This window comes from Cricetulus griseus (assembly GCF_003668045.3).
Source record: "Cricetulus griseus strain 17A/GY chromosome 1 unlocalized genomic scaffold, alternate assembly CriGri-PICRH-1.0 chr1_0, whole genome shotgun sequence".
NCBI classification, from domain to species: domain Eukaryota; kingdom Metazoa; phylum Chordata; class Mammalia; order Rodentia; family Cricetidae; genus Cricetulus; species Cricetulus griseus.
The window spans coordinates 96,980,173-97,006,178 of NW_023276806.1; the positions used below are offsets into that span (position 1 = coordinate 96,980,173).

The window sequence follows — 26,006 nt, forward strand, 5'->3', positions numbered from 1 at the left end:
TGATCACAGAAAGCTTGTTTCCTGTCCTCAGTATCTAAAAGATAGTTAATCCCAAACCTTCCCTTCCACAAAAGTCAGTCATGCTTTTCTCGGCTTTGTCTTTAGTTTCAGAAGGATTAAAACAAATAGCTCGTTTTTTAGGTTTTTGCATTTGTAATTGGACCTGCACACAGTATATTGCTTCAGAAAGCAGATTGTCTCAGTATGCTTAGACATTACAGTTTCCTTTTTAATTTCAAGGCCCATTTTACACACTCAAGGTAATAAGTGAATTTGCTTTATTTAAACAGGAGAAAACATAATAATTTTATAATCACCAGTACCCAAATTAAGAAAGGTTTGATTCCAAATTAAGAAAGGTTTGATTCGATGTGCTGTGTAACACAATAATATAGTATGTAGAAAGATGATGGTAGAGCTCCTAGACTCTTAGAAATGATTAAAATATGGCTATATTTACATCATATTACAAAAAATGAAGGCAAAACCCTAGGGGAACCTAGCACAGAGAGTGAGGAAGTGGCATTTCAGTCTTCGAGAGATCAGGACTAGACTGGAACCCATCGGGAGGACAGGTCATTCACATTCCAGGGTCACTGATCCCTGATGCTCTTCTAAACTGCCTACCCTGAATGGTAGGTCAGCCGTTGTCAAATGACCCAAGAAGACACATTTAATACAAGGCCTGAAGCCTGGCCTATGAAGAACATGAGCAGAATTTCTCTCTGTGGGAAATACTAAGATGAGGTAGTGGCCAAAAGAGTCTGAAAGAGAGTTTTGGAGGCTCATTGGGAACAAGGTGTACCAGAGGTTTGCCACAACATATACCTAGATGCAGAAAAAAAGGATGAATAAACCATGGGACAAAAAAAAAAAAGGGAATATATGGGGAGACATAGGCTCATACTGAGAACTGATGAAGAAGAAGGCAACCCTCCTGGCCCAGCTGAGTCCACTACCTACAGCTGGGCATATTTTCCTTGCTCAGAGGGTCTGAGGCTGTAGTTGTGTATGCTGTTCTTATAGCACGATGCCAGTACTGGCACAATTCTCTGCCACTTTTATTTCTACAAATTTATTGCTTTTTACAAATGAAAACTTTTAGTTGTAAAGCTGCTTCTAGAAGAGAAAGTTTAATTCTATTTATATTTTATAAATAGTGCTGAGGCAGATAATTGTAATAAAGGTGCTGTTTTGACCAAATTTAGTGAGAATGAAAGGTGTTGTGTTATGGGAGAAGATGAAGATAAACTTCCCATGGGAGAGCCCAGCTGGGTCTCCAAACTGTCAGGGAGACTGAAATGAATTCATTGACTCTAGCAAAGTTGTAAAAATGTTTTAACTTGTTCAAGATTCTAATTTCTTAAATTTTAGTAACTGTTAGTATTCAGGCATCTGTACTGGCCTGTCCTTGGGGTTCTGACAGGATACACTCTCAGCTGCAACCAGTAAGAGCACCACCTGTGCATATTCACTATGTTCCCATTTAAAAGGTCCCTTCCCACCTCCCATTCCCCTCCCTCCCTCCCTCCCTCCCTCCCTCCCTCTCCTCCCTCCCTCCCTCCCTCCCTCCCTCCCTCCTCTTTGTCTGTCTGTTCCCTCCACACACTCCTCTTTCCTCTCTCCTGCTGCTCCTGTCCCCAGAGGCTGGTCCCCCTCTCCTCTTCCCCCTTTTTATGATCCCTTTCCCTAATAAAAGTCCCCTCTGCTTGAACCCCGGCACATGGCGTCTTTCTCTTCTTGAGCACCACTTTTCTTAAATCACAACAGTGACTCTCAGGCATCCTTTGGATTTAATGTGAATTAACTGTGCTCTTTCTTTCCCAACTGTGATGACTCTCCATAGGAACATATAAATGTGATTCACATGGGTTTGTCCTGACATGAGTGAGCCAATCAGGAAAAGTTTTACATGATATAGCTGAGATTTGTTCAGTGGATCAAGCCCTTTCTGTATAAGTCCCTGGCACCCACACAAAAGCTGGGCAGGTGTGGCTTTTGCCCAAAATCCCAGTCTTTAGGAGGTGGAGACAGGGACTCTTAGGGCTGGCAGCCATGCTAGCAAATCAGCACACTGTGGGCTCAGTGAGAGACCTCCCCCTCAGTGAAGCAGAGAATTATGGAGGAAGACACAGACTTCAACTTCTGCCCTACAAATGCACATGCACACATTGTACCCACCCATATATATATATATATATATTATATATATATATATATATATATATATATCTCACATGAAAGAAAAGGAAAAGTTACATATTGCATCGCACACATTATAAAATACTAACAAATAAATGACATTACAAGTGCCTTTTCATTATGGTTGCTTCCTCAAGCATTCTAATAAAAGCAGCCATGCAAATTAAAGGGCTGCCATGTTTGAAATTCTCCATTTGCTTCTGTCTAAAAGAACTAATGTTTCAAAGAACATTCATTAATCATTTTAGCAAATATTAACAGACATTTAAAAATTAGGATTTAGCATAAGAAAATGCACAATGACATTTGTGATTAACTGCAGAGTTTTCTTTTCCTTTGGTGGGATGAATCAGTGGTGAAATCTATAGGACCCTGCTAAAATATATTTGCTTCTCAGGTGAACTAAGCGCCTGGTATTGAGGTATCCCTCATTGAGTTGTTTCTTCATTGGACTGTTATGTAGGTGAATATTTCAAAGCAATTGCTTCAGGAATATTATAATTCTCAAGTTCACTGAGACCCACACTGTCCATAAATTTAGGATTCATTGGCTGGATCACATCTCAGAAGGCCTTTGTTTGGCTGATATTTACCACATTGTGTGAGTGAAAGGAAGTGAATTTTCTAAAGGAAATGCTTATTAATTTCCAAAGGTAATGCCACAACTTAGTTAACTCACACAACATAGTATCTTTGTTGATGTCTAAACTGAAAACCCACTTTATATGAGTCAGAGTTTTGCTTCTATGAAAATAACATTTTATTTATTACAATTTAAAGGTATTTTTCAGCTGTTACTTTTTGAATGATCCTGTACCTTCTTGGCTAAATATCTTCAGCTAGAGACATGGAATAAGTGAAGAAGGAATATGTTCAGAGGTTGAGATTTCCTTTTGTCCTATGAGACTAAAATGAACAAACAAACTCATGCTGAGATGAAATTCACCATTTATGTTTGTTTCCCACCCAAAAAGGTCATATTAAAATATGTAAAGTATGACCTTAATTGGCCAGTCTAAGACATTACAAATTGAGCTCCAATACATACAAATGAGCTTTGCTTACTCAGACAATGTCCTAAGGCTCATGACCCTCGTGTCATGCCCTTTGTTGGGGCCATTAGCTAAACTTCTGAATAGAATTATTTCAATCACCAAAAAGTTGAGTTTTTTAAGGATGAGCAGTTTGTCATACGTCAATGAGAAAACTACAAAACATGAAGGGAACTCGGAGATGCATTCCTTTGCTTGTGGAAAAAGGCAGGCTTAGCAGACTTGTGTTACAGAACATTACTTTAACTAGACAAAGATGTGTTACATTTTCTTACGCTGCAGAATATTACTTTAATTGTGTAAAGCTGTATTACATTTATTTAAGCTACATTTGTTTAATTAAGTAAAGATGTTTTGCATTTGTTTCACCTTGTCTGCCTAAGGTACCTGATTGGTCTAATAAAGAGCTGAACATCCAATAGCTAGGCAGGGAGAGAGAGAGACAGGGCTGGCAGGCAGAGAGAATAAATAGGAAGAGAAATCTAGGCTTGAGAAGAACAAGAGGAATAAGATAAGAAAGAACAAGGGAGAAAGAGAGGAAGACACCCAGGGTCAGCCAGGCAGCTGCCAGCCAGAAAACACAGAGTAGGACATACAGAAAGAAAGGTAAAATGCCCCACGACAAAACATAGATGAAGAGAAACAGGTTAAGTTATAAGAGCCAGTAAGAAAGAGCATAAGCTAAGGCTGAACATTCATAACTGATAATAAATATCCATGACATTATTTGGGAGCTGATTGGTGGCCCCAAAGAAAAAGCCTGGTATAGAACCAAGTCATGGTCTGTCCTCACTAATAACCCACAGTAAGGAGGCATCAGGGAACAGGTACTGAAAAAAAAAAGTATATCTGAGAATAATAATAGATCGCGAAGTGTGAAGGGAAAAAAAGGGGCAATGGAATAGAAAAGAAAAGAATATATTGGGGATTCACAATCAGTTTGTCAGGAAAGAGTAAAACAATGTTAAGAACTTGAAAAAAAAAAGAATCAAAGGCCAGATCATTGAAGGACTGAGAAGGTTCAGCAAAGTTAGGGATGAATCTGGTAAGAGACAGGAAATCGTTGGGAATTTTAGATGGTGGAGCCTCTAACCTTGGTCTAGAAGGCTCTTTCCCAAGAAGGATGTAGCAGACAGATGGACAGACAGACAACAGAAGAGACTCAGTGACCAGAGGAAGTGGATTGGCCTGGGTAGTGAACAAGGGAAGATATGGACAAGATAATGATGCTGAAGGTAAGAAAGACATGTAGACTGGACAGGGAAGAAAGCTCAGTGCCAAACCCAAGTTTGTATTTCACTACGTGGCTAAGAGAGTTAGGGATGAAGAAGTGGAAGTTTGGAAAGAGACCAGTGAGCTGTCTGTGACTGAAGCTTTTCTTTGGGAGTCACACTGAGTATGCTATAAGGCTATTAATATCCACTAGAACCATTGATTGCAATGCCCTATATTGTACGCAGGAGCTAAATGAAGAATGACTGAGAGGTAAACCAAGACATTTATACAGCATGACAGTGATGAAAAGAAGGAGGCAAGAGTGGGTGCTGTTATCAGACAGACAACTGCAGTCCAGGAGGGAGGGGTAAGAAGGAATAACTAAGAAATGACACTCTACCAAAAATAATACCATTCAGGACTTGCTACTGTCTTTGAGGACCTGCAATGATAGCACAGGCACTGTGTTAGGCATTTTCTATGAATTGATTTTAATGTCATTTGGAATATGATCTCTGAAGAAAATCTGAAGGTGAAAGAAACAAGCTATGGAGTGTGGATAACAAGAGATACCAAGTGTCGCCATATGTCCCTTTTAGGATGACAGACATCTGTTACATCAAAGCAGAGTCAGCTGGGGATAAGCTTAAGCCTAACACAGCCTATTTAATAATATTCAGGGTTAGTTGTTCCATTTAGCTTTTAATATCATTGAGAAAAACATAATAGTTGTTTGCAGGAAAAATAATTTAGATGAAATATCTGATCTTTGGGGGGAGGGTATCAAATGATTTGGTCCTCAGATATCTGAGATATGCAATTATCTATTGCCTTTCCAGGCATAAAAAAATCATGGGTGAAAATAAACTAAAACCATACTTAAATTGAAACAATCTAACATTTAATTTTGGACTAAATCTATGTCATAAATTTTCATTGGACAGCTAACCATAATGTTTTTGGTCTGATATTAGAATTAGTTATTTACTAATAAACCAACATTAGTTACAAGGGTATGACTGGGAATTTGGGGTGCCATAAACAAGGACAGTGTGACAGTAGCCTTGTTCCTGGGGGGGGGCAGGGTCAGGCAGGTAAGAAGGGCTGGGTTGTGAGCAAGATCTTTTCCATTAAATTAAAATGGATGAGGGAGGTAGGTGACTCCATTGTAGGTGCTGTGTAGGTGTTCCTTCAGGAACACAGCACATAGGAAGGACTTAGCAACACACATAGGAGGAGCAAACAGCTTGTCAAGGGACATCATTAGAAAGCAGCAAAGGTTTTAGGAGGTGGAGCTTGGGGCAGTGCCCTCTGCCATGAAGCCACAGAGACAGTCAGCCGCCAGACAATGACCAGAAAGTTTTGGAGAGGCACAGAGGGAGGGTGGTAGGATCTGACCCTTGTGAATCTCTTGTTCTCATTGCCTTTGGCTAATTCACAAAGAAAAAAAAAAAACACATGGCCAGGAAATAAGTCCAGCCATGTAAGGTCCTATCATCGAAGGAGGTTCCACCTCCTCCCTGCAACCCAAGGTCAGGAGACAAATGAATGGGAGGCCAAGCTGTCTGGGCCAAGGAGTTGACCTGAGGAGGATTGAGATGAGACACTTGAATCAGGATCACCTGGTTTCTTACAACTGCTAGTTTGTATCAAATCTAAAATGGTGAGATTAAAATTCTCTGTGCACAAAAGCAGATGTTGGTTAATTAAAATGGAGTTTGAAATATCAGGATAAAAACAAACAGATGCAGGATTAAACCAACTAGAGCATTTTAGCTAGGAGTGATTTAGGTTATGTGAAATGCCTTCTAGTTGAAAAATTACTGTCTCTTTTGCAGTGTTAGGGCCAGTGCAAAAGGCTGGTTATTTAAGTTACAAAACAAGCATGCATCCAACTGGGGTTGCTGTGTGCAGAGAAATCAGCCAGCTTCTTAACCTGCTAACCTTCTGTTTCTCACAGGGAGAAGGAAATGCACACAGATAGAAAAGCCTGTGAGACAGTGGCACAGCACACGAGATTCTCTCACAAGTGTGGGCTGCCATCAGTCCTGCGTATGAGAGTCACCAGAAGTGGGCAGTGGCTATGAGTAACTGCTCATCCTCATGTAAGCTTACGGGAAATGTTTGTTACCTAGGTAATTATAATGGGCAGGTGTGAATGTCCATTTTAGAAAATATTTGCATGCTTATGTTTTTAGATACCACACTAAAAGTTAAAAGAAACATACAAAGGACCATGTAGAAATGCAGAAAAGCACTTGGATTTTCCAACAAGATTGATTGCACATGCATACTTATAAGACGTCAATAATACATAGGCTTCCTTTTTGAAGTCTACAATCAAACAGGATAGATAGGCTTCCCTTTTCACAAGGTCATTTTAAAGAAAAGGCCATTTACTAAAATTTAAATGTACCCAGTATTTTTTTCTTAATGCCAGAAGTCTACATTTCTATTCAAAGTCATGTTAATTTCATTTCCTGCATTATTCATAGCTTTAATTCTCCATTTCCTTTGCAACAATGGGGTGGATTTTTCAAATTTGTGAAGGCATATAATCTTAACTCCTCCCAGCGTTATCAAGAGCAATACTTCTCCAACTTACGTGGAAAATGCATTATTCTGTTTCTCACATCGTATGCCTTTGCAGCTTAACCCCTTTGTTTCTTCATAGTAGAAATAGAGTTGATTTAGACCATTTGCAAATGCTAGAAGCACGAGGCAGTATATGAATAGGAATTTTAGGATGTCCAGAAGCATTCTTCCCAGAGATATCTGCAGAGGTCCCAGGTGAGAATTTGCAGTGAACAGTGAGATCAGGCGCAGGGAACTGAAGATGTTTGCAATAGCAAACAAAGCCTCTGCCACCAGGGTGGGGTGCCACATGTCCCATGATTCCCGTGGGTTCAGAGCACTGTACTGAGGAAACAGAAATGAAAGGGAAGTAAACATACACGCTGACAGAGTCAAGTTCATTCTGCAATGCTTTCTTAGGTCCATCTCAGCCACTGTTTGGAAGGTATACATCCTTTATGATGGCAATAGCTAGTGCCAGCATATGAGAACAGTGATTCTCAACCTGTGGGTCACACCCCTTTTGGAGGTTGAATGACCTTTTCACAGGGGTCACCTAAGACCATCAAAAACATGGACATTTACAATACGATTCATAACAGTATTAAAATTACAGTTATGAAGTAGAAATGAAAATAAATTTATGGTTGGGGTCACCACAACATGAGGAACTGTATTAAAGGATTACAGCACTAGAAAGGTTGAGAACCACTGAGCCAGGGTAAGCTATACAGACAGAAATTCATTAATTTATAACTCGTGAGCCTTCATTCACATGGCTGTGCAGGTCTGTCCTTATTTTTAACTTATTTCCATGTGTTAAAATCTTCACATGTTGATCAATTAGTTCTTGACTGCTATGTTGTATTTTAAAATCTTGCTCAGATTATTCAACTGACCAGATTCAACTTTTAGGCTCTTGCTTGAGTGACATTATAAACCAACCAAGTCTGAACAAGAATAAATGGTTATTTTTTCAAGTCTTAGTCAGTGCTCTTGAGTTGCAACTATATACAGTATGAAAGAGGAAGTGTATGATTGATAATGATGCAAGCACTTTTATAAACATCTTGAAATGTGCAATACTCCATACTGTGTACAGTGAATGCTTAAGGGACATTTTTGCCCATAACATAGTCATAGACTAGGACACAGACATATATAACTACTTAAAACAGAAACACTTAAGGACATTAGCACAAAGTATTGTGAGAACAGGGGAGAGGAGGTTAGAAATGGATAGAGTCTCTATGTTGTCAAGGCTTTTAGAGTCCCAATATAGAGGAGAAGCTATGTCTTATTAGCAGTTTTGCAGCAGTTGGAGGCAGCCTGATGTAGAAGCAATGATGACACTGTGACACTGTCACCTGATGTACACAGAACCTTCTTAGTGGGTGATCTTGGCTGTGATTGAAGGAATCACAAGATGAAATCTTCTAAAGAATGAGACATTGGCTCTGCCCTAATATAAACACCTACACTGGATTCGGAGCCCAGTAGCTGTTAGGATGTGATGCTTTACAGACATCATCACTCCACACATAGTCAGGGCTTTTGAGCAATCATTGCTGCTATTTGGGTTTAATGGTATTGCAAAGGCAAACTAGTGCTAAAATTTACAAAGGTTCCCAAGGGAACAAATATCTCCCCTGGAGCAATGGGCTTCCATTCTCTGGATAACAAACCCATTCATGGACCTTGTTCTCCAAAGAATATTATTTACTTACGAGCATTAAGGTCTTTCTCTCCCCAGGGGAAAGATGGGCAGCTAGCTCGGCTGCATCCCGTAAATTCTGAGATCCATAATTTCCGATTTCCTTTCCTGTCATATAAACCCCTTGTGAATAGGGCACATCTGGCTCTCATCATACACACACCCATTGGGAATTGGAACATGGGGACTGATGCTCAGATCACAGTGTAAATCAATAATTCATCCATTTTCTGATGTAGACACCTTGGTTCCTATCAGAGAATAGAGCTATGAACAGGGAGTACTTGGTTGGCACTTTGGCCCATTCTTTTCAGATGAGCTTTAATCCTGCCATGCACATGTACATTTTCTTAGGCTTCTACAGAGGCCACTAAGCCAGGCATAGCAGTGCACACCTGTAATCTCAGCACCTAAGACTCACGAGAGGATTGTGAATTGGAGGGCACATAAGCTATATGATGAGTTCAAAGTTATCCTGGGCTGCACACCAAGATAAAGTAAGTAAATAAGTCATTGTTTTAAGAAGCAATTAAAAAGCTTTGCAAACCACAATGTTCTTTAAACCTATAGAGAATAAAATGTTTGGCCACTGGGCATATTTTTTAAGCTTATTGTTGGATATTAATTTGGAAATTTGATTTTGGTTCCAGCTCCTCCTCCTCCTAGCCCACCTCCATCCCCTTGGGTCTCAGCTTCTTAGTGCTGTGGATGCAGGGTCCCCCTAGTTCTTCATTGCTGCTTAACTCAGCCACTCCTCTGATCTCACCTCCACTCTTTTTGTGACTCCCTGAAAAGCTGGAGGGACCCCACAGGCACCACACTTGGCTGGGGCTCGGGGAGGCCACTCCATTTCCCATCATCTGTTCTTCCTTGGAAACCCATGCTCCAGCCTCCTCACAGTGGCCCCCACCCCCTTCAGACATGCTGCCATTCCTGGGTACCTCTAGTTGTGCCTCTGCCTCCCTCAGTGGAGGTGAACCTGTGGTAGTTTGAATGAGAATGGCTCTCATAATCTCATAAATTTGAATGCTTGGAGCAGGGAGTGGCACTATTTGAAAGGAATATGAGATGTAGCCTTGTTGGAGAAAGTGTGTCACTGGGGCTTGGTTTTGCAGTTTTAAAAGCCCAAGCCAGGACCAGAGTCTCTCTCTCAGCCAGTCAGCTGATCAGGATAAAGCCCTCAGCTACTTCTCCAGCACTGTTTCTGCCTGTGTGCCACCATGCTTTTCTCTATGATGATAAAGGACTAAAACTGTAAAACTTGTTTGTATGTGAAACTGTAAACAAGCTCTCAGTTAAATGCTTTCTTTTTCACTGTGGTCATGGTGTCACTTCACAGCAACAGAACATTGACTAAGACAGGACCCAAATCACATAAGTGACCTCCAGAGTCAGGCCCCCCCACCTCTAACATATCACCCACCCTACCCACAGCATCATCCTTTGCATCAATCAGTACTGTTTGGAGTCAAAAACCAGAGTTCTAACAAGAACTTCAAGTCTTGGAACAATCAGAGTCTGAACACTAAGACACAGAATGGGCCTAATACTGGAAAATAAGCATCATTTCTGTTCTACCACCTGTCAGAGTAGGGTAGCAGCAGCCAAAGAACTGAACACACACCCAACAAAGGTGAGACCACATAGTTACATTAAGAAACACCACAAATACCATAACACCAGATGTCTAGTTCCCAGCACAAAAATACAACCATCAACAGTCAAGACAGTATACTTCCACCAGAAGTCAACTCTCCTATTGTACCATTCCCCAAGAAAATCAGTTTAGCTGAATCACAAGACAAGGACTTCCAAATAGCAGTTATGAGTATGTCTAAGAAGCTGAAAAGGATATGAATAAATAAATGCCTCAACAAAGACTGAAAGTACAAGTGGTTGAATAAAATAATGAAAACAATTCAAGATATGAGAAAATTTAACAAAGAAATAGAATCAGTAAAGAAAACATAAACTGAAATTTGAAAATTTAATTTTTCTTTTGCTCAATTATTAAAAATTGTCATATTTTTCCATTACAGAAATCTGCAACTTGTCAAAATGTAGAGAGCAACTGACTGTGGGATGGCAAACTTTAGGTGATGAATCTACAGTGCAACACCTATGCCAAAGGCTCGGAAAACATCTTGGAAGAGGGAGAGGAAGGATTTTAAGGCCAGAGGAAAAAACACCTGCTGTGAGACAGTGGCTTCTACACATGACAGGGAAGCTACAGCCATGAAATCTCAACAATATGGCCACCTAAACAAGACCTACACAATGACAACACCAGCTGACCTACCAGGGTGGATGGGGGAGATGAAGAGCTACAGGCAATGAATGGCAGCTGATACAGGAACAATCTGTCTTCCCTAGGGAGGAGCCCCCAATAGGTTATCTAATCTCAAGTGGTCATCCCTACAACAAAGTACATATGAGCAACACCAAATGGACTTGACAGGGTGTGTGTGTGTGTGTGTGTGTGTGTGTGTGTGTGTGTGTGTGTGTGTGTGTGTAATAAAATAAAGACTAGGTCATAGGTCATGAATTTGAGAAAGAGTATGGGGGAACACAAGAGGAGTTGGAGTGGGAAGAAGGAGGGTAGAGATGTATGAAATTAATATGCAAACAAAAATTGAAAAGTAAATAATATTAGCCATTTTCATGTTTTAAACTCTACCCCTGTGCCAAGTTGCACCAATACTCTTGCAGGTTCCTCTATCTCACCAGTTCTTTAATTATAAACTTGCTTCTCCAGACTCTTCTCATCCACCCATTCTCCCCACACACCTCTCACACTATCAGCTTTCAGTGAGGACCCCAACTTCCCATCTCTAGTCTAGATTTCCCCCCTTCTAGTCCTATTTTACACTCTGCTGTCAGATTGACTTTTCCCATTTGGATATCTTGAATTTGCAGACAGAAAACAGAGTACATCACCTTTTGGTTCCTCCATTTATGCCTCCTGATCTGAGGGAAAAGGCACATCCACATTCACAGCATCCAATGCCACAGGTAACACCTGCTCATCATTCTCACTCTATCTCAGAACAGTTTCCCCTCTTTCCTCCATTATCACAATGACACGATGACATGTCCTGTTTTGCCTTGTGCCATAGCTCCTTGTTTATTTGTTGATGAAATTATCTTTTAAAGCAGAATATTGGCCATGGCATGTATTAATATTCTCATGATGGCATTTTTCTGGAGATGACATTTTGACTTAATAGCTCACAGGTGAAGCCTGTATCTTGCATTTATTTGCCTATAGTCTAGTATTCAATGCCTTGGGTCAAACCTACAGTACTTGTGATTCCTTAGATTTTCAGTTTTGATGAATTCTTCCCAAAATGCTGTTCATGAATGCTCAGTCCTTTCCTGTAAATTCTAATAATTTTGACTTTTCAACTGTTACTCATCCATGGAACCTACAATGGGTGCCTAGTGATGGTTAAGATTTTTTTTCTTGAAAGTACTCACTTATGATGAAAGGAGAAACCTCCATGTCACAGATTTAGATGACTGTGAACAGACACTAATCAAGAAATGCCTCAGAAGGAGATAAGTGGACATTAGGGTCCCAAAGATCCAAGATGGTAGCCCAATGTTGTAGAATAAGCTGTGAGGGAGAGTACAGTAGGTGTTCTAAACACCACCTACTTTTCTGTGACCATCAAGTACATCATTTTCCCACCCCAACAAGTCATTGTTTTTCACTACACTCCTACTGTGATGCAATTTTGCTTAAAGTCACTCTTACTGCTGAGATTAACCTTTCTAAGAGAACTCCTTTTTTTTGTAGACACAATCAGCCATGTGTTGTTGGGATTCTTGTGTCTCCTGAATGGAGCATGTCTTCTGAAGTTCTTTACTTTTGAAGTTCTATAATCACAAAAGAAGAATCAGACATGTTGAAGGACATGGAAGATGAGTCATTTGTAGAAATATGGGTTTCTGGATATAGTTGAGGGTTTAGGAACAGTGAGAGGATCCTGAGTAGGTTGGACCCAAGTCATGAAGACCTTGGCAGGAAGGAGTGTTAAGAGCTGATGATACAATGAATCATAATATTGGATCATACATTCCCAGACTATAGGAAAATATGCTACTTCATCTTCATGCCCTTTATAAGCTGGTGCATATTCATAAAAGCCAAACTGTCAATCAAAACAAGTTAAACTTTTAGGTGGGTGTATTATGAAAATGGCTGTTGCCATAGTCAGAACTAGAAAGTCTTCCTAAGGCTCATTTGCTAAAGCCTCCAGCTTGGTGCTAATGGGAGTTGGTAAAACCTTTCAGAGGTTGTGCCACTTAGAGAGACATTAGGGGACCCTTGTCTCTTTATCATTCCTCTTGGTCCCACTTATAGATGACTAGTTTGCTCTGCCATATATTTCCTAACATATTACAGAAGTGCCAAGTGACTATGGATAACCACCTTCAATCTGTGAACCAAAGAAGAACTTTTGTCTTTATAAGTTGATTGTCTCAGGTATTTGATATAGTAATGATATCTGACTAACCTATTTGCCACATGAGGTTACAGGAGAAAAACTATTTATTAATGTTAATGACTATTTTACAAGATGAAAATGTTTCCCTTTGTGCTAATAAAATAGAAAAAATAAAATAAGAGAAAGGCATTCGAATTTCTTCCCTTGCAAATAATTCTAGAACAAACAAGTAAGATTCAATTGTCTATAACAGCTCCTTGATGCAAAGCTGAAGTATATTACAGAAAAGACTGTATTTGAGGAGTTGACTGTGTTGTGACACCACTCATAAGCTAGAAGCAACAGTCCTCGTCCACCTGCTAACTGGTAAAAGAGAGATTCAGTGAAGTCATACAGTCAAAGCTGTTTGTCAAAATGTAAAAACTCTACCATGGCTGTGAAAACCATTACTAGTCATAATAATTTTGATTTCTGAAAATTCATGTTACCCAGTGAAGAGTTATAGAGATTTAATCATACCTATCAAATGACTGAAGCTGAACTTGAGAGCCAAGCTTTACATGTAAAAATGGGGTGGGTAAAAAGTAGGACTGAACCGATGAAGCCAAAATAAGATTTAAAATTGTATTCTGGAGATCAACAAGTTCTTATTTATTAGGAGAAAAATTAAAAAGTAATCATCCCATGAGGTATAAAAAGCAACAAAGCCTACAAGGAAGCACAATCAAACCTCACTCAAAGTGCAAAGTGAAGTCCTGTGTGTTTGTAAGCCCACTCTATGCACACTGTAACACTGTTACTTTATATCAACCTGACACCAGTGAAAGGCATCTACAAACAGGCAAAGAGGGACTTTAGTTGAAGAATTCCCTTTTGTTAGATAGGCCTGTAGGGCAGTTTTGGGGGGCATATTCTTGATTAATGATTGACAGGGTGACACAGTCCACTGTGGGTGGTGCCACCTCTGTGCTAGTGGTCCTGGGCTGTGTAAGAAAACAACCTGAACAAGCTTTGGAAAGCAAGTGGGAAGCAATATTCCTTCATGATCTCTGCTCTAGTTCCTGCCTCCAGGTTCCTGCCCGGACTTCCTCTCATGATGGACTGTAAGCTGCAAAAGGAAATAAACCCTTTCCTCCCCAAGTTTCTTTCGGTCTTGGTATTTATCACAGCAGCAAAGGCCTACCTAGGGCATTATACAAAGTCTGAGTAAATACATAATTATAATGTGAGCTCTTCACATTGAGTTTGATGGCCATTGCTGTTTTTGAGAAAAGGTATTATAGATATTAAGTAGGTCGTTTCAGGCAGTACAAGTAGGAAGTAGTATATACGCTGTAGTCACATCACTGGCAGCCTTTGTTTCAAAGGCCGTATTGTTATTGGCATCTGCAATGTCTATTAAAGGACCAACAGTTTGTGGTGAAAGGGTTAGAGAGTCTGTGGGAGATGGGTCTGCAAGGGTTTATACTAGGAACATGCCCTAAATGGGAATTATAGCGCTCTCTCTCTCTCTCTCTCTCTCTCTCTCTCTCTCTCTCTCTCTCTCTCTTCCCTCCCCCATATAAAGGCTCAACATCTATATAAATGTACACAATAAAGACTTAAGTTCTTACATATGAAAAACCACCTACATGAAAAGTAGTATTGTATTAATGTGAGTGAATATCTTACTTGAAGTGTTTTTGATGGGAATGGTATTAACGAGATCTTTGTTGATTCAATCTTCAAAGTTTCTTTCTTCAACTACAAAAGGATCAGCAACAAAAACCAAGTAACTCAGTTTTTAAAGTGGGTCAATGATCTGAATGGACATTTCTCAGAAGACAAAACACAAATAGTACATGAAATGAAGTCCAGTGTCACAAATCATCACGAGAATGTAAATCAGAAGCAAAAGAAGCTGCCATTCCTCCAAATCAGAATACTTACTATTAAATAGGTCAAAAGATAACAATTTGTGATAAGTATGCAGAAGAAAGGAAACTCTTAAAATGCAGATGGGAATGTAAACAAGTGCATCCATTAGGTAGCACAATATCTAAGGAACTCACTAAACTAAAAACAGAATACTGTAAAGACTCAGATCAGCTGGTTTTAGAATAGGAAATGCTGTCAAAATATCAAAGCAGTATGTTTGTTAAGCTGACTCCTAACAATGCATCATTACACCCATAGATGAATGCACATGTCAGCCCTCATCAGAGAAGCTCCTTTTGCAGAGACGCAAGGTATAGAGTGACTGCAATTCTAGATCTTAAATGAGACTTCTATGTCACATTCCTTCTCCTCAAAGTTCAGGGGTCATTGTGGAAGAAGGCACAGAAAGTCTGTGAGAGCAAGAGGTCGTATTTGACAACAATGGCACAGTGTTTTCCAGATACAGTAGGCTACTTGTACCTATGAGCTCACAGTGTTTGTGACAGTATGCAAAGACCTGCACAAGCTCTAGTCAGACAAATCCCACCATGCAGTGGGTGGTGGCCATGAAGTCCCATCCCTAGCTGAAGTGCTATTGGCAATTTGTAGCTGCTAGGAGAGGGACAACCAGTTGTCTCTAAGGTTATGGTCACTGATTAATCAGTCACGTTATAGCAGAAGACCATACACCTAAGAGTATATGGACAGCATATGTTAGGAAAGAGAGGACACAAAGTTGGGCTCGTGAGGAAGTTGGGTGGACCTGGAAGCAATGGGGGAGGGAATGAATAGGATCAAAGTACAAAATTCTCAAAGAACTAATAAAAATGAGAAATAACATCAAAGACATACCCGTACTCTTCTGTCAGCATTGTTTACAATAGGCAATGCCAGAGTCAACTGATAGATTTTTTTTGTTAGGGAACAGATAGATAAATAAAATATAGGACACAAAAATAGGATATTAACCAGCCCCATGAAATGGAGTCATTGTATTTATGGCAATATGATCAAACCATGGATTTCTGCTGAGTGCCCTGAGCCAGACACAGAGAGGTCGACAGTGCCCTGTTCTCTCTTATGTTCAGAGGTTAAACACCAGTCTGAAAGCTGAATACCAAGGACCAGAGGTATCAGAGAAGGCTACAAACAAGCAGAGAGCAACTGAGATATGGAAGAGCAGTAATTAAAGAGGTCATGAATTTGCAAGGGAGTGGGTGGCATATGAGGAGTTAGAAGGGGGACAGAGACAGGGTGGACATGATGAAAATATAGTAAGCATGTATGAAATTCTCCAAAAACCTTAAATTTAAAATTTAAAAAAGTGGAGGAGCTGGGGGAGATTAATAATAGGAAGTATGTATATTTTTTCTGATTCTCTATTGGTGTCATGCCAATTACAAGATGTAAGATATTTTATCATTAGTTATAATCATATATATGGATATATATATATATAAAGTATATATATGTATACATATATATATATATATATATATATATATATATACTTTAAAATTCAAAGTAGTCAGATATTAGATCATGTTAGTGTGATTGTAGCTTATGACACCCACATTGCATACACACACAATTTATAGATACAGAAGGGCCTGAAGAGAAGTCTTTGAAGGCTCTAAACACAAAGTAATAATAAAGGGATGTAGATAGTAATTAACCAAATCTGATCAGTACATATTCTAGACATGTGCTAAATTATTATACTGTATCCCATAAACATGTACAAGTGTGATGTCAACAAAGATAAAAAAATCCCAAACAACATGCCAGGCATCAGCATCTCCTATTAGAAATAGAAGTTCAGATCCTCCCATGATAAAATCAACTTAGAGAAGAGGTCTCAAAGTTTAGCAAGCTTTCCTGGTAATTTCTACATGCCTGGAAATGCAGAAGTGTCAGAGTACAGCTGTAGTGGCATAACCCTAGAATTTTATGAAATAATGGGACAAAATATATATACATATGTGAGTAGGTTGTCCCAACTTGACTCTGTAGACACATCTGAGGAGCTGAATCACAGAGCACTGCACTATTAAGGACAGACTTACAGTCACCTGAACATATGCACAATCTCATTAAAGTTAGTGACTGTCTTCTGCCACCTTAGCCACTGTTTGAGGTCATTATCATTAATGCATAGAGGCAACATTACAAAATTATGTCCCTATTCTCAAGAGAGCTTGCTTTCCATAAGATTGATAGAAATTGTGTTTCTTCAGTATTTTGGTAAATATTGGCAAAATTTTTATTGACCAAGAAATAGAAATCATAATATTCTCAAATTTGGGCAATTTTGTTCCTATGATATATGAGTTTTCACAGAGAATTAGAACATTGTTTAGAGAGATAGTGAGTAAGAACTCTCGTGTGTGCATTTTTTTTTAGTTTGGATCATAAATTGCAAGCACTCATTATTCATGTGGCACCAATCAAAATCTCTCTATCCCCCTAAATTACCAATTCATTAATAATCTAGTAACAAATTATATTTTAAAAGAGGCAAAAAGGAAGAGACAAAATGAAAGCAGTGAAAGGGAAAATACAATACTTCAGTCGAAACAAATCCCTCAAAGTACAACTTGTCATTGCAGAACTAATGCTTCATGTAGCTATAGATAGGACTGATGCACAAATCCTGTAGGCAATTTCAGACAGTATCATGATGAACAGGACAAGGACAAAAAAGTTCTAGTTTGTTCCTGTCATATAAAATTGTTAATTCAAGTTGAAATGATCATATCAATGCTTTTGAAGAGTAGTATTTTGATTTGCCAATGAAAATTTAACTATTTGTTATGTCGTATAAAAATAGATTTGGGTTGACAAATTTAAGTGGTTTTGGAGCACAATTTCATTGGAATTAGAACTAGAGTTAGAAGGACTATTTTATTTAATGCAATCATCTTAATTAGCAGAAAGGGGTTATGGTAGCAGCTTTGAAGTGCTTATAATAGCAATTATAGGACATGCATCGTTTCTGTATTTCAGTCCTATAAATAAAGTAATAAGCTAACAAATACCTCAAAATAGTTCTTTTAATAAAATCAATAGCAACTGATGATGTATCTTTATGAATTAGATGAATGAATTATCAACAATATAAAGTGCAATTACCTTTACAAATGCGACAATCTTCAAGGAGATTGTTGCCAAATACAAGGAGTTCATCACGAAGTCCATTAGATTCCACCAGTCGTGGATGTAATCCTGAAGTCCGCCATCCCACATCTGTTTAATTTCTCCCCATATAAAACCTGCAATTGTAAAGAAGTTCACCATAAGTGTGACTTTCAATTAAATCACCAAGCAAAAGAGATATGCAATGAAGTTACCACAGATATTGAAGCCATAAGAGACTTGTGATTCCATTAGATGCAGTAACACTTTTATAGATAGTGATGAGTCTCAAACAACTTTTCAGATAGCAGACACTGAGCTAACTCTAGAAGATTTTCTAGCTCATGATGTAATTTAGTCATTTGATACATTAAATTGTAAAAGTGTGATGTTTGGGGCTGTAGAGATGGATGAGAAGTTAAGAGCTCTTACTGCTCTTGAAGAGGATCCAACTGGGGGCTCACAACAATTTTTCTTCTCCATGTTTTTCTTTATTGTTTTAGATTTTAATATAATTATGTAATTTCTCCCTTCCCTTTTCTCTACCCAAACCTTCCCATATACCCTCTTTGCTCTTTCAAATTCACAACCTCTTTATTCACTAATTATTGTTACATGAATATATATTCATAATTATAGCCTGCTCAACCTACATAATGTTACTTGCACATGTGTTTTCAGAGCTAACTATTTGGTATTGGACAATCAATAGGTGTGATCTTCCCTGGAAAAGACTATTTCTCCCATACACAGCATTCCTTAGTTGACTGTAATTGTTTGTGTAGGGCCTCATGATTTTCCCTGTCTACATTAGCATAACAATTGGTGTCATCCTTGTTAGCTCATTTGTATATCCACAGACAAGTTTACTCCTCATCCCCCATCAAGGAAACTTCTCTTTGAAACAGATGGAACCCATTACAGAAAGCCACAACTAATCAAAATTCAGAGTTATGGATCCCAGTCCCAACAAAAACATCTACAAAACACCTGACACATAAGGCTCAGAGAACATTGCAGAAGAGGGGGTAGAAAGGTTGTAAGACCCAGAAGATTAAGGGGTTTGCTGTGAGACTTTGTCTCCTGGTAATCAAAAGCTACACCCATCAAATATCACAAATATTGTTCTCCAGTTCTAGTGGGATTTAGTTTCCTCTTCTGGCCTCTGGGGACATTGAAGGCACATAGTGTACTTACACACATACAGACAAAATGCCCATCCACCAGGTAAAAATAATAGTAATAAAAGTCTTTTAAAAAGATTAAAATTTTAATTTCTCTATAACTACATATTTAGTTCATGGAAATGTCAAAGAATGTTCTTTTAAGCATGGTTTGGACTATATTTTTCTACTAAGTCAAATGACTTTAAAAATTGATGGAAAATATTTCATCTGGAAAATCAAAACCAAACAAATACTTTGCTTTAGTCAGGTGATCAAGGTATCTTACTTTGATTCTATAGACAATTGGTGCTTTGAGTGGTCTACTTTCAATCTTGGAGAAGGGATTCTTACAACATTCATGTCAATTTACTAAGTACCATAAGCATACCATACTAAGCAATAACTTCAGTATCACAACCAGGGTCAATATAAATTATCTGTCTTTTCTAATAGAAGATTTCATTATGTAATTCTCTGAAGTATTTATATAGGTCATTATTTCAATTCCATAAACTTATTAAAATAATCACTATTTTAGAGCCTAATGAGAGCTTTCAAATGATCTATCATTATGAAATATTAAAGGGATAAATTCATTTATTACAACTGCATTCATCAAAATAAATGAGACTCCTGTGTAATAATGATAGACAGAAATGCCACATGTAAAATACAAATTTTGATAGCTGCTGAGAATACAGGAAGTTGAAAAGATCATAACTGCTTTTTACTAAATGCAAGAAAAAGTCAGATTAACTATAAATACCATAACTTGTCACATCTTTATAAGAAATGTAAAAGAGGTGTCAAGTTCATAGAAAAGCATGTCAGTCTTCCAGTCCCTTCAAAGAACAAGAACAAGGGTAAGGGACATGGCTCAGTAGGTAAAGAGCTTTCCTTGCAAGCCTGATGACCCACTGTAATCCATGTAAATACTGTGATGCAGTAGAATGTGCCTGTAATTCCAGGGACCCCATGGCAAGATGACAGTCAGAGATAGATTCTTCAGAAGATCATAGGCCTGGTTTTCTGGAATATGATGCCCTGTGGTAATAAACAATAAGAGAGATCCTGCCTCATAAATAAAGTGGAAGGCAGAAAATGACACCCTCTATGTACTCTCTTCCACATCTCCTACTCTTACTCAAGAGGAAGATTACACTGAGAGCCAAGAAGTGCAAGAAATATTTGTGTGGAAAAGGCACAGATCTGGTCCAGGTATCTCTCTTATAATGAGCAAAATGCTTAACTTGAGGAAGAGGTAAGACAGTACTGGGTGTCAGGTTTATAAGAACACACAGTGTGGTAGATGCTATCACTGGTCAGGGATCAGGTAACCACCCCATCTATGATCTGCAAAGTCTGAGTGCCATAGTGTGATGGGCATCATCACAGTCTCCATCCCTAGAGCTCATGCCAAGGCCCTATTGTGACTATGAATTAGAAAGATAGGGTCCTTCTGCCCCCAGCTTCAGCACTGCCATCCTAACTAGATTAACCTCTGAGACCTTCTTCGTGAATAGATTCCTTGAGCTTTCACATAGGGTTGGAACCATTTCTGATACCTTTGAATAAAGAAGAAACACAAAATAAAAAAGATACAATTCATACATCGGATTTCAGAGCTGGTGGGAAACTTAGAATTTATCACACATAATGAGGAAAAGCAGTTGATACACATGACAACACTTTACTTCCTCTTATATACTGAAGGCATTTCTTCCTGATACTCTGGTTAGATTCTTGGGATCCAGTCCATCATCACAGTTTATATGGAAAACCATAGCACAAGAAGGCTGTGTGACTAATGCTGGTCTACTAATTACTGGGGGAACCAGGGTCTGAATCTCCAAATGCAGTGGCAAAAACAATAATGTCTTACCAGGCAGATCTTTCAATATCCATTATTTATTTTTTTATGTAAAAATTTGCCAATCCACAGAGATTGGAAGATATGCATATGAAAGCATTGATTGGCAGGTGTGTTTCTGGGTAGTCTTCAGTAGAACACATAAAGATAAGAATTAGACCATGTCAGTCAGATGAGGGTGGTGTCAAGTTGCACTGTAAGAATCAGCTTTACAACAATAGCCAACTCATCACCAGTCACAACTTAAAGAAATATTGGGATTATATGACTTTTGATTAAAAGATTTCTAAGCATTGTTTCTTACTGCTGCTATTTGCAATGTTTGACTATCAAAATATATGACATGAGATTAAGATCTGCCATGTACAAGTAGACAAAGACTTGATTGTCCTGCCCCAGAAGGTATAAATCAGATCTTTGACTGGTAAAGTATGAAAGATAGCTCCCTAGCAAGTGGGAAGAATTCTCTGGCATTTGTGTTTCTCTAAACTTGATGTGTAGGCATTCTAACCTAGAGTCTAGGTTAGACTGTGCATCCTCAGCAACAGTTTTGACCATGTATGGAAACCCAATCTATGCATCTCTCTAGAGATCAGCACTAGTTCATCCTCTCTTCATGTGCTTGTGATTCAGTCATCTCAAATTCCTTTGCTTTATCAAATGTAACCAATCTCAGAGTAGCTGCAAAGTAATCAGAACATCACAATGCACTGGAAGGTAGAGAAGGCCCTGGGCAAGGTCTGAGAGAAGCAGTTTCAAACTCACTACATAGTAATATTTTAGCTTAGGAATTCTTTAGGGTCCAAGGAAGTGAAACTTCAACTGGAAGTTAGCACTGGATGATACCCAAAGTTTCCTAAGACTAACAGTTCTGAAACCTGAAAGGCTTCTGTGGAGTCCATGCAGATGGATTTCACATGACCTTCCTGATCACCCAGCCTCTGACTTCACTTCTGACACAAAACAGAGGGCAAAAGGATCCAGATTAAATGGGTAACTCATGACAGCACTCTTCAAGAAATTGCATCAGTGATTAGTTGTGGGTGTCTGCTTCTACTTCCACCAGCTGCTGGATGAAGGTTATAGGATGGCAGACAAGTCAGTTATCAATCTCATTATCAGGGGAGGGCATTTAAGGTAGCCTTTCCTCTGTTGCTTAGATTGTTAGTTGGTGTCATCTTTGTAGATCTGCAGAAATTTCCCTAGTGCCTGATTTATCTTTAAACCTATAATGTCTCCCTCTATTGTGGTATCTCTTATCTTGCTTTCCTCTATTCTTCCCCTGACTCAACCTTTCTGCTCCCTCATATCCTCCTCAACTCTCCTCTTCTCCCCTTCTCATTCTTGTAGCTCCCTCTCTCCTCCCCCATGCTCCCAATTTGCTCAGATCTTGTCCCTTTCCCCTTCTCCGGGGGACCATGTATGTCTCTCTTAGAGTCCTCTTTGTTTCCTAGCTTCTCTGGCAGTGTGGATTGTGGGCTGGTAATCATTTGCTCTATGGCTAAAATCCATATATGAGTGAGTACATACCCTGTTTGTCTTTCTGGGATTGGGTTACCTCACTCAGAATGGGTTCTTCTAGTTCCATCCATTTGCCTGCAAATTCCAAGATTCCATTGTTTTTTTTTTTTGTTTGTTTGTTTTTTTCTGCTGAGTAATACTCCATTGTGTAAATGTACCTTGTTTTTCTCTATCCATTCTTCAGTTGAGGGGCATCTAGGATGCTTCCAGGTTCTGGCTATTACAAATAATGCTGCTATGAACATTGTTGAACAGATGTCCTTGTTGTATGAATGTGCTTCCTTTGGGTATATGCCTAAGAGTGGAATTGCTGGATCTTGTGATAGACTGATTTCCACACCCACAACTAATCACTGAACTCCTGGAATCCAGTTGCAGAGAAAGAGGAGTGATGAGCAAAAGGGTCCAGACCAGACTGGTGAAACCCACAGAAACAGCTGACCTGAACAAGGGGGAGCTTTTGGTCCCAAGACTGATACCTGGGAAACCAGCATGGGACTGATCCAGACCCCAGAAACCTGGGTTTCAGTGAGGAGGCCTTGGAAATCATGGGGCCTTCTGTAGTAGATCAGTACTTATCCCTAGCATAGGTGTGGACTTTTGGAGTCTATTCCACATAGAGGGATACTCCCTGAGATAAGACACATGGGGTGGGCCTAGACCCTATCCCAAAGGAGATTCTGAAGACTCCCTATGGAAGGCCTCACCCTCCCTGGGGAGCAGAAAGGGTATGTGATAGGTAGGGTTTTAGTTGGGGGGTGGTACGGGAGGAGGGGAGGGAGAGGAAACTGGGATTGACATGTAAAACAATCTTGTTTCTAATTCAAATTAAAAAAATGGAAGAAAAAAAAGAACTTGCATCAGTACTCTAGCTTAGCTTTAGTTACAGATAACATTATCAATTAATGTTTGTTGACTAATGAGCTGAAGCATTTTTAAAAGATTCATTCATTTTTTATTTGTATGAGTGTTTTAACTATTTGTATGCATATATGAGCAATATGTGAATTCAGTGCCCACAGATGCCAGAAGATGTAACTCCCTTTTAACTGGAGTTACAGATGACTGTGTGCTACTGTGTGGGTGTTGGGAACTGAACCTGGGTCCTCTTGAGTCAGCTCTCCAGCCCTAGAATCTTTTACTTTGTTAACCACCAGGTTGGAGCATCACTTCACTATGTCTTCCTCATCCCATACCTGTTTGATGGCTTTTTGTTTTCAGTCTACTGAAATCCTGCTAGTGAAATGCCAAGATTTATCTCTTCTGGCAGCAGTCACCACGTTTTTGAACAAACAAGCCATTAGAAAAATGAGAGGGTGCTAGTACAAACTGAGCTGCATCCAGCGAGCTAACTATTCACAGGAACTGAAAACAAAACGGGAGAGAACAAAGCTTCAGGAAGCTTCTGTCACAGTGTGTGTTTGTCCTGTCCCCATGATGGAACGTTTCAACATCTCGCTCTCTGTTTAGTAACAGATGACATGATTTCTCAGAGCTGTGCTAGAAGCCTGTTTACAGGCCTGAAGTCAAGAGTATGGACCCTGGGTAGAGAAAGAGCATCATCAGAGAGTGAATCCAAGAAAGAAGTTCCTTTCAGAATGCTCTGGAGGCCTGCCCATGGCATTTTTACTGGAGACACTTTCTCTACAAGCTCTGGGTGTAGCTGTGCTACTGGGAGGGATCCTCCATCTTTCCCTCTCTTGTTGTGGATCTATACACAGGTAGAAAACAACAGCCCTAAACAAGAGTGAGATACATTTTCACCAAAGTAACCCCCAAGGCTCTGTTGCTCAAGGCCCCTGAAGCTTCTGGGCTCTGCCTTCTATAGCACCTTTAGTGAAGACAGAGTCCCCTAGTGAGACACCAAATCAACAAAGATAAAAGGACACAAAGAATTCCTCACTACTGGAATTCTCCGTTGCTTTTCAAATCAGGGACTAGAAATATGTCTCTGGACACAGATGTCTGTCTCTGTGAAAAATAATTATATTACTAAAAGTTATTTTACATAATAACGAGTGACATGATACCAGACCCCTGAGAGACACTAAATTAAGGGCAGCTCCTAGGGTCTCAGAATATATTTAAAACTTCAGTGAAGTGGAAGACAAAAGCCTATGAAATCCACTTTTTGAAGGCAGCTTGTAGAAAATTATAGATAACTCTTTTTGGTAGGTTATTAAAAGATCTGAGGACACTGTCTGCTGTCCTACACTTGCCCCCTCCATTGCCATAGTCTACAAAGAGAAAACACTGGAAAGAAGGTGGTAAGAAAGCCACATTGTATTAACTGTACAGTTGTGTGCAATGAGGGAATAAATATCAGAGAGACACAAGGGTGATTATCCTTTCATACTCCCTTAGTTCAAGTGAGGATATCCAAGAAAATCCTACAAGCCCGAGGATTATACAGCAAAGGGAAACTAGTACTCCACACTCCCTGCTAGGATATTTTCCTGATAGTTAACTGGTATATCTCTTCCTTGGTCCAGTTCATCATGGAAAAGGGGAAACCATGCTGTTTGTCAGTGGGGCAGCTGGTGGCAGCCTGAACTCATACTGTTTCATGTGTCTGGACTTGCAGTACTCTTGTGAAGTCCTACATAATGCATGGAAAAGTTGAGTGTGTCTCTTCTTGCCATGCTCAAGAGAGACATTCAGGGCCATAGAATATCATACAGACTGACTGCAGGGTACAGAGGTTGAGGGACTACAGGGTGTCAGAGGGAGCTGAATCCCATCCTGAGAACCTTTCAGTGCACAGGCACAACAGGGCCATCTAGAGAGCACGGTACTTCCCTAGAAGGTCAGCATGCTCATGCCTGGCACAGATACTTAATGATTCCCAGAAAGCAGAACATTCAGGAAGAGGTATGGCTGGGGTACCAGTTGGTCAATGAAGACTTCTGCTGTCATCTATCTTCCCTAAGGCAATGGGAATGGAGAGAATAGAGATCTTTGTGCACTGGGATTGGAGTTGAAGCCTGAGCCATACGCAGATGAACACATCTAAGTCGTTCAAGACATGAGCCAATCTTTCACCAAGAAGAAAAAGCCTGTAAAGCTGCTTTAAGTTTAGTTTTCAAAATAGACCAGTCTTTTGCTGATAGGATTCAAGGCCTACTCCACAGAAGGAGACATGAACCTGATATTGTAGACCTGACTAACAACCCATGGCTGGGGAGCTCA

General features: G+C 39.4%; 1 protein-coding gene across 6 annotated transcripts in view; it reads right to left on the reverse strand.

Annotated features, from left to right (window-relative positions):
- The window catches only part of Trpc4 (transient receptor potential cation channel subfamily C member 4), a 123,780-nt gene that overhangs the window by 19,479 nt on the left and 78,295 nt on the right, over positions 1 to 26,006 (reverse strand). For all 6 annotated transcript variants that reach the window (XM_035451579.1, XM_035451578.1, XM_035451577.1 and 3 more), the window contains 2 exons: positions 18,258 to 18,397; positions 7,075 to 7,388 (listed from right to left, as the gene is read on the reverse strand). In XM_035451579.1, coding sequence (XP_035307470.1) covers positions 7,075 to 7,388; positions 18,258 to 18,397 — 454 coding nt within the window. The remainder of the gene's footprint in view (positions 1 to 7,074; positions 7,389 to 18,257; positions 18,398 to 26,006) is intronic.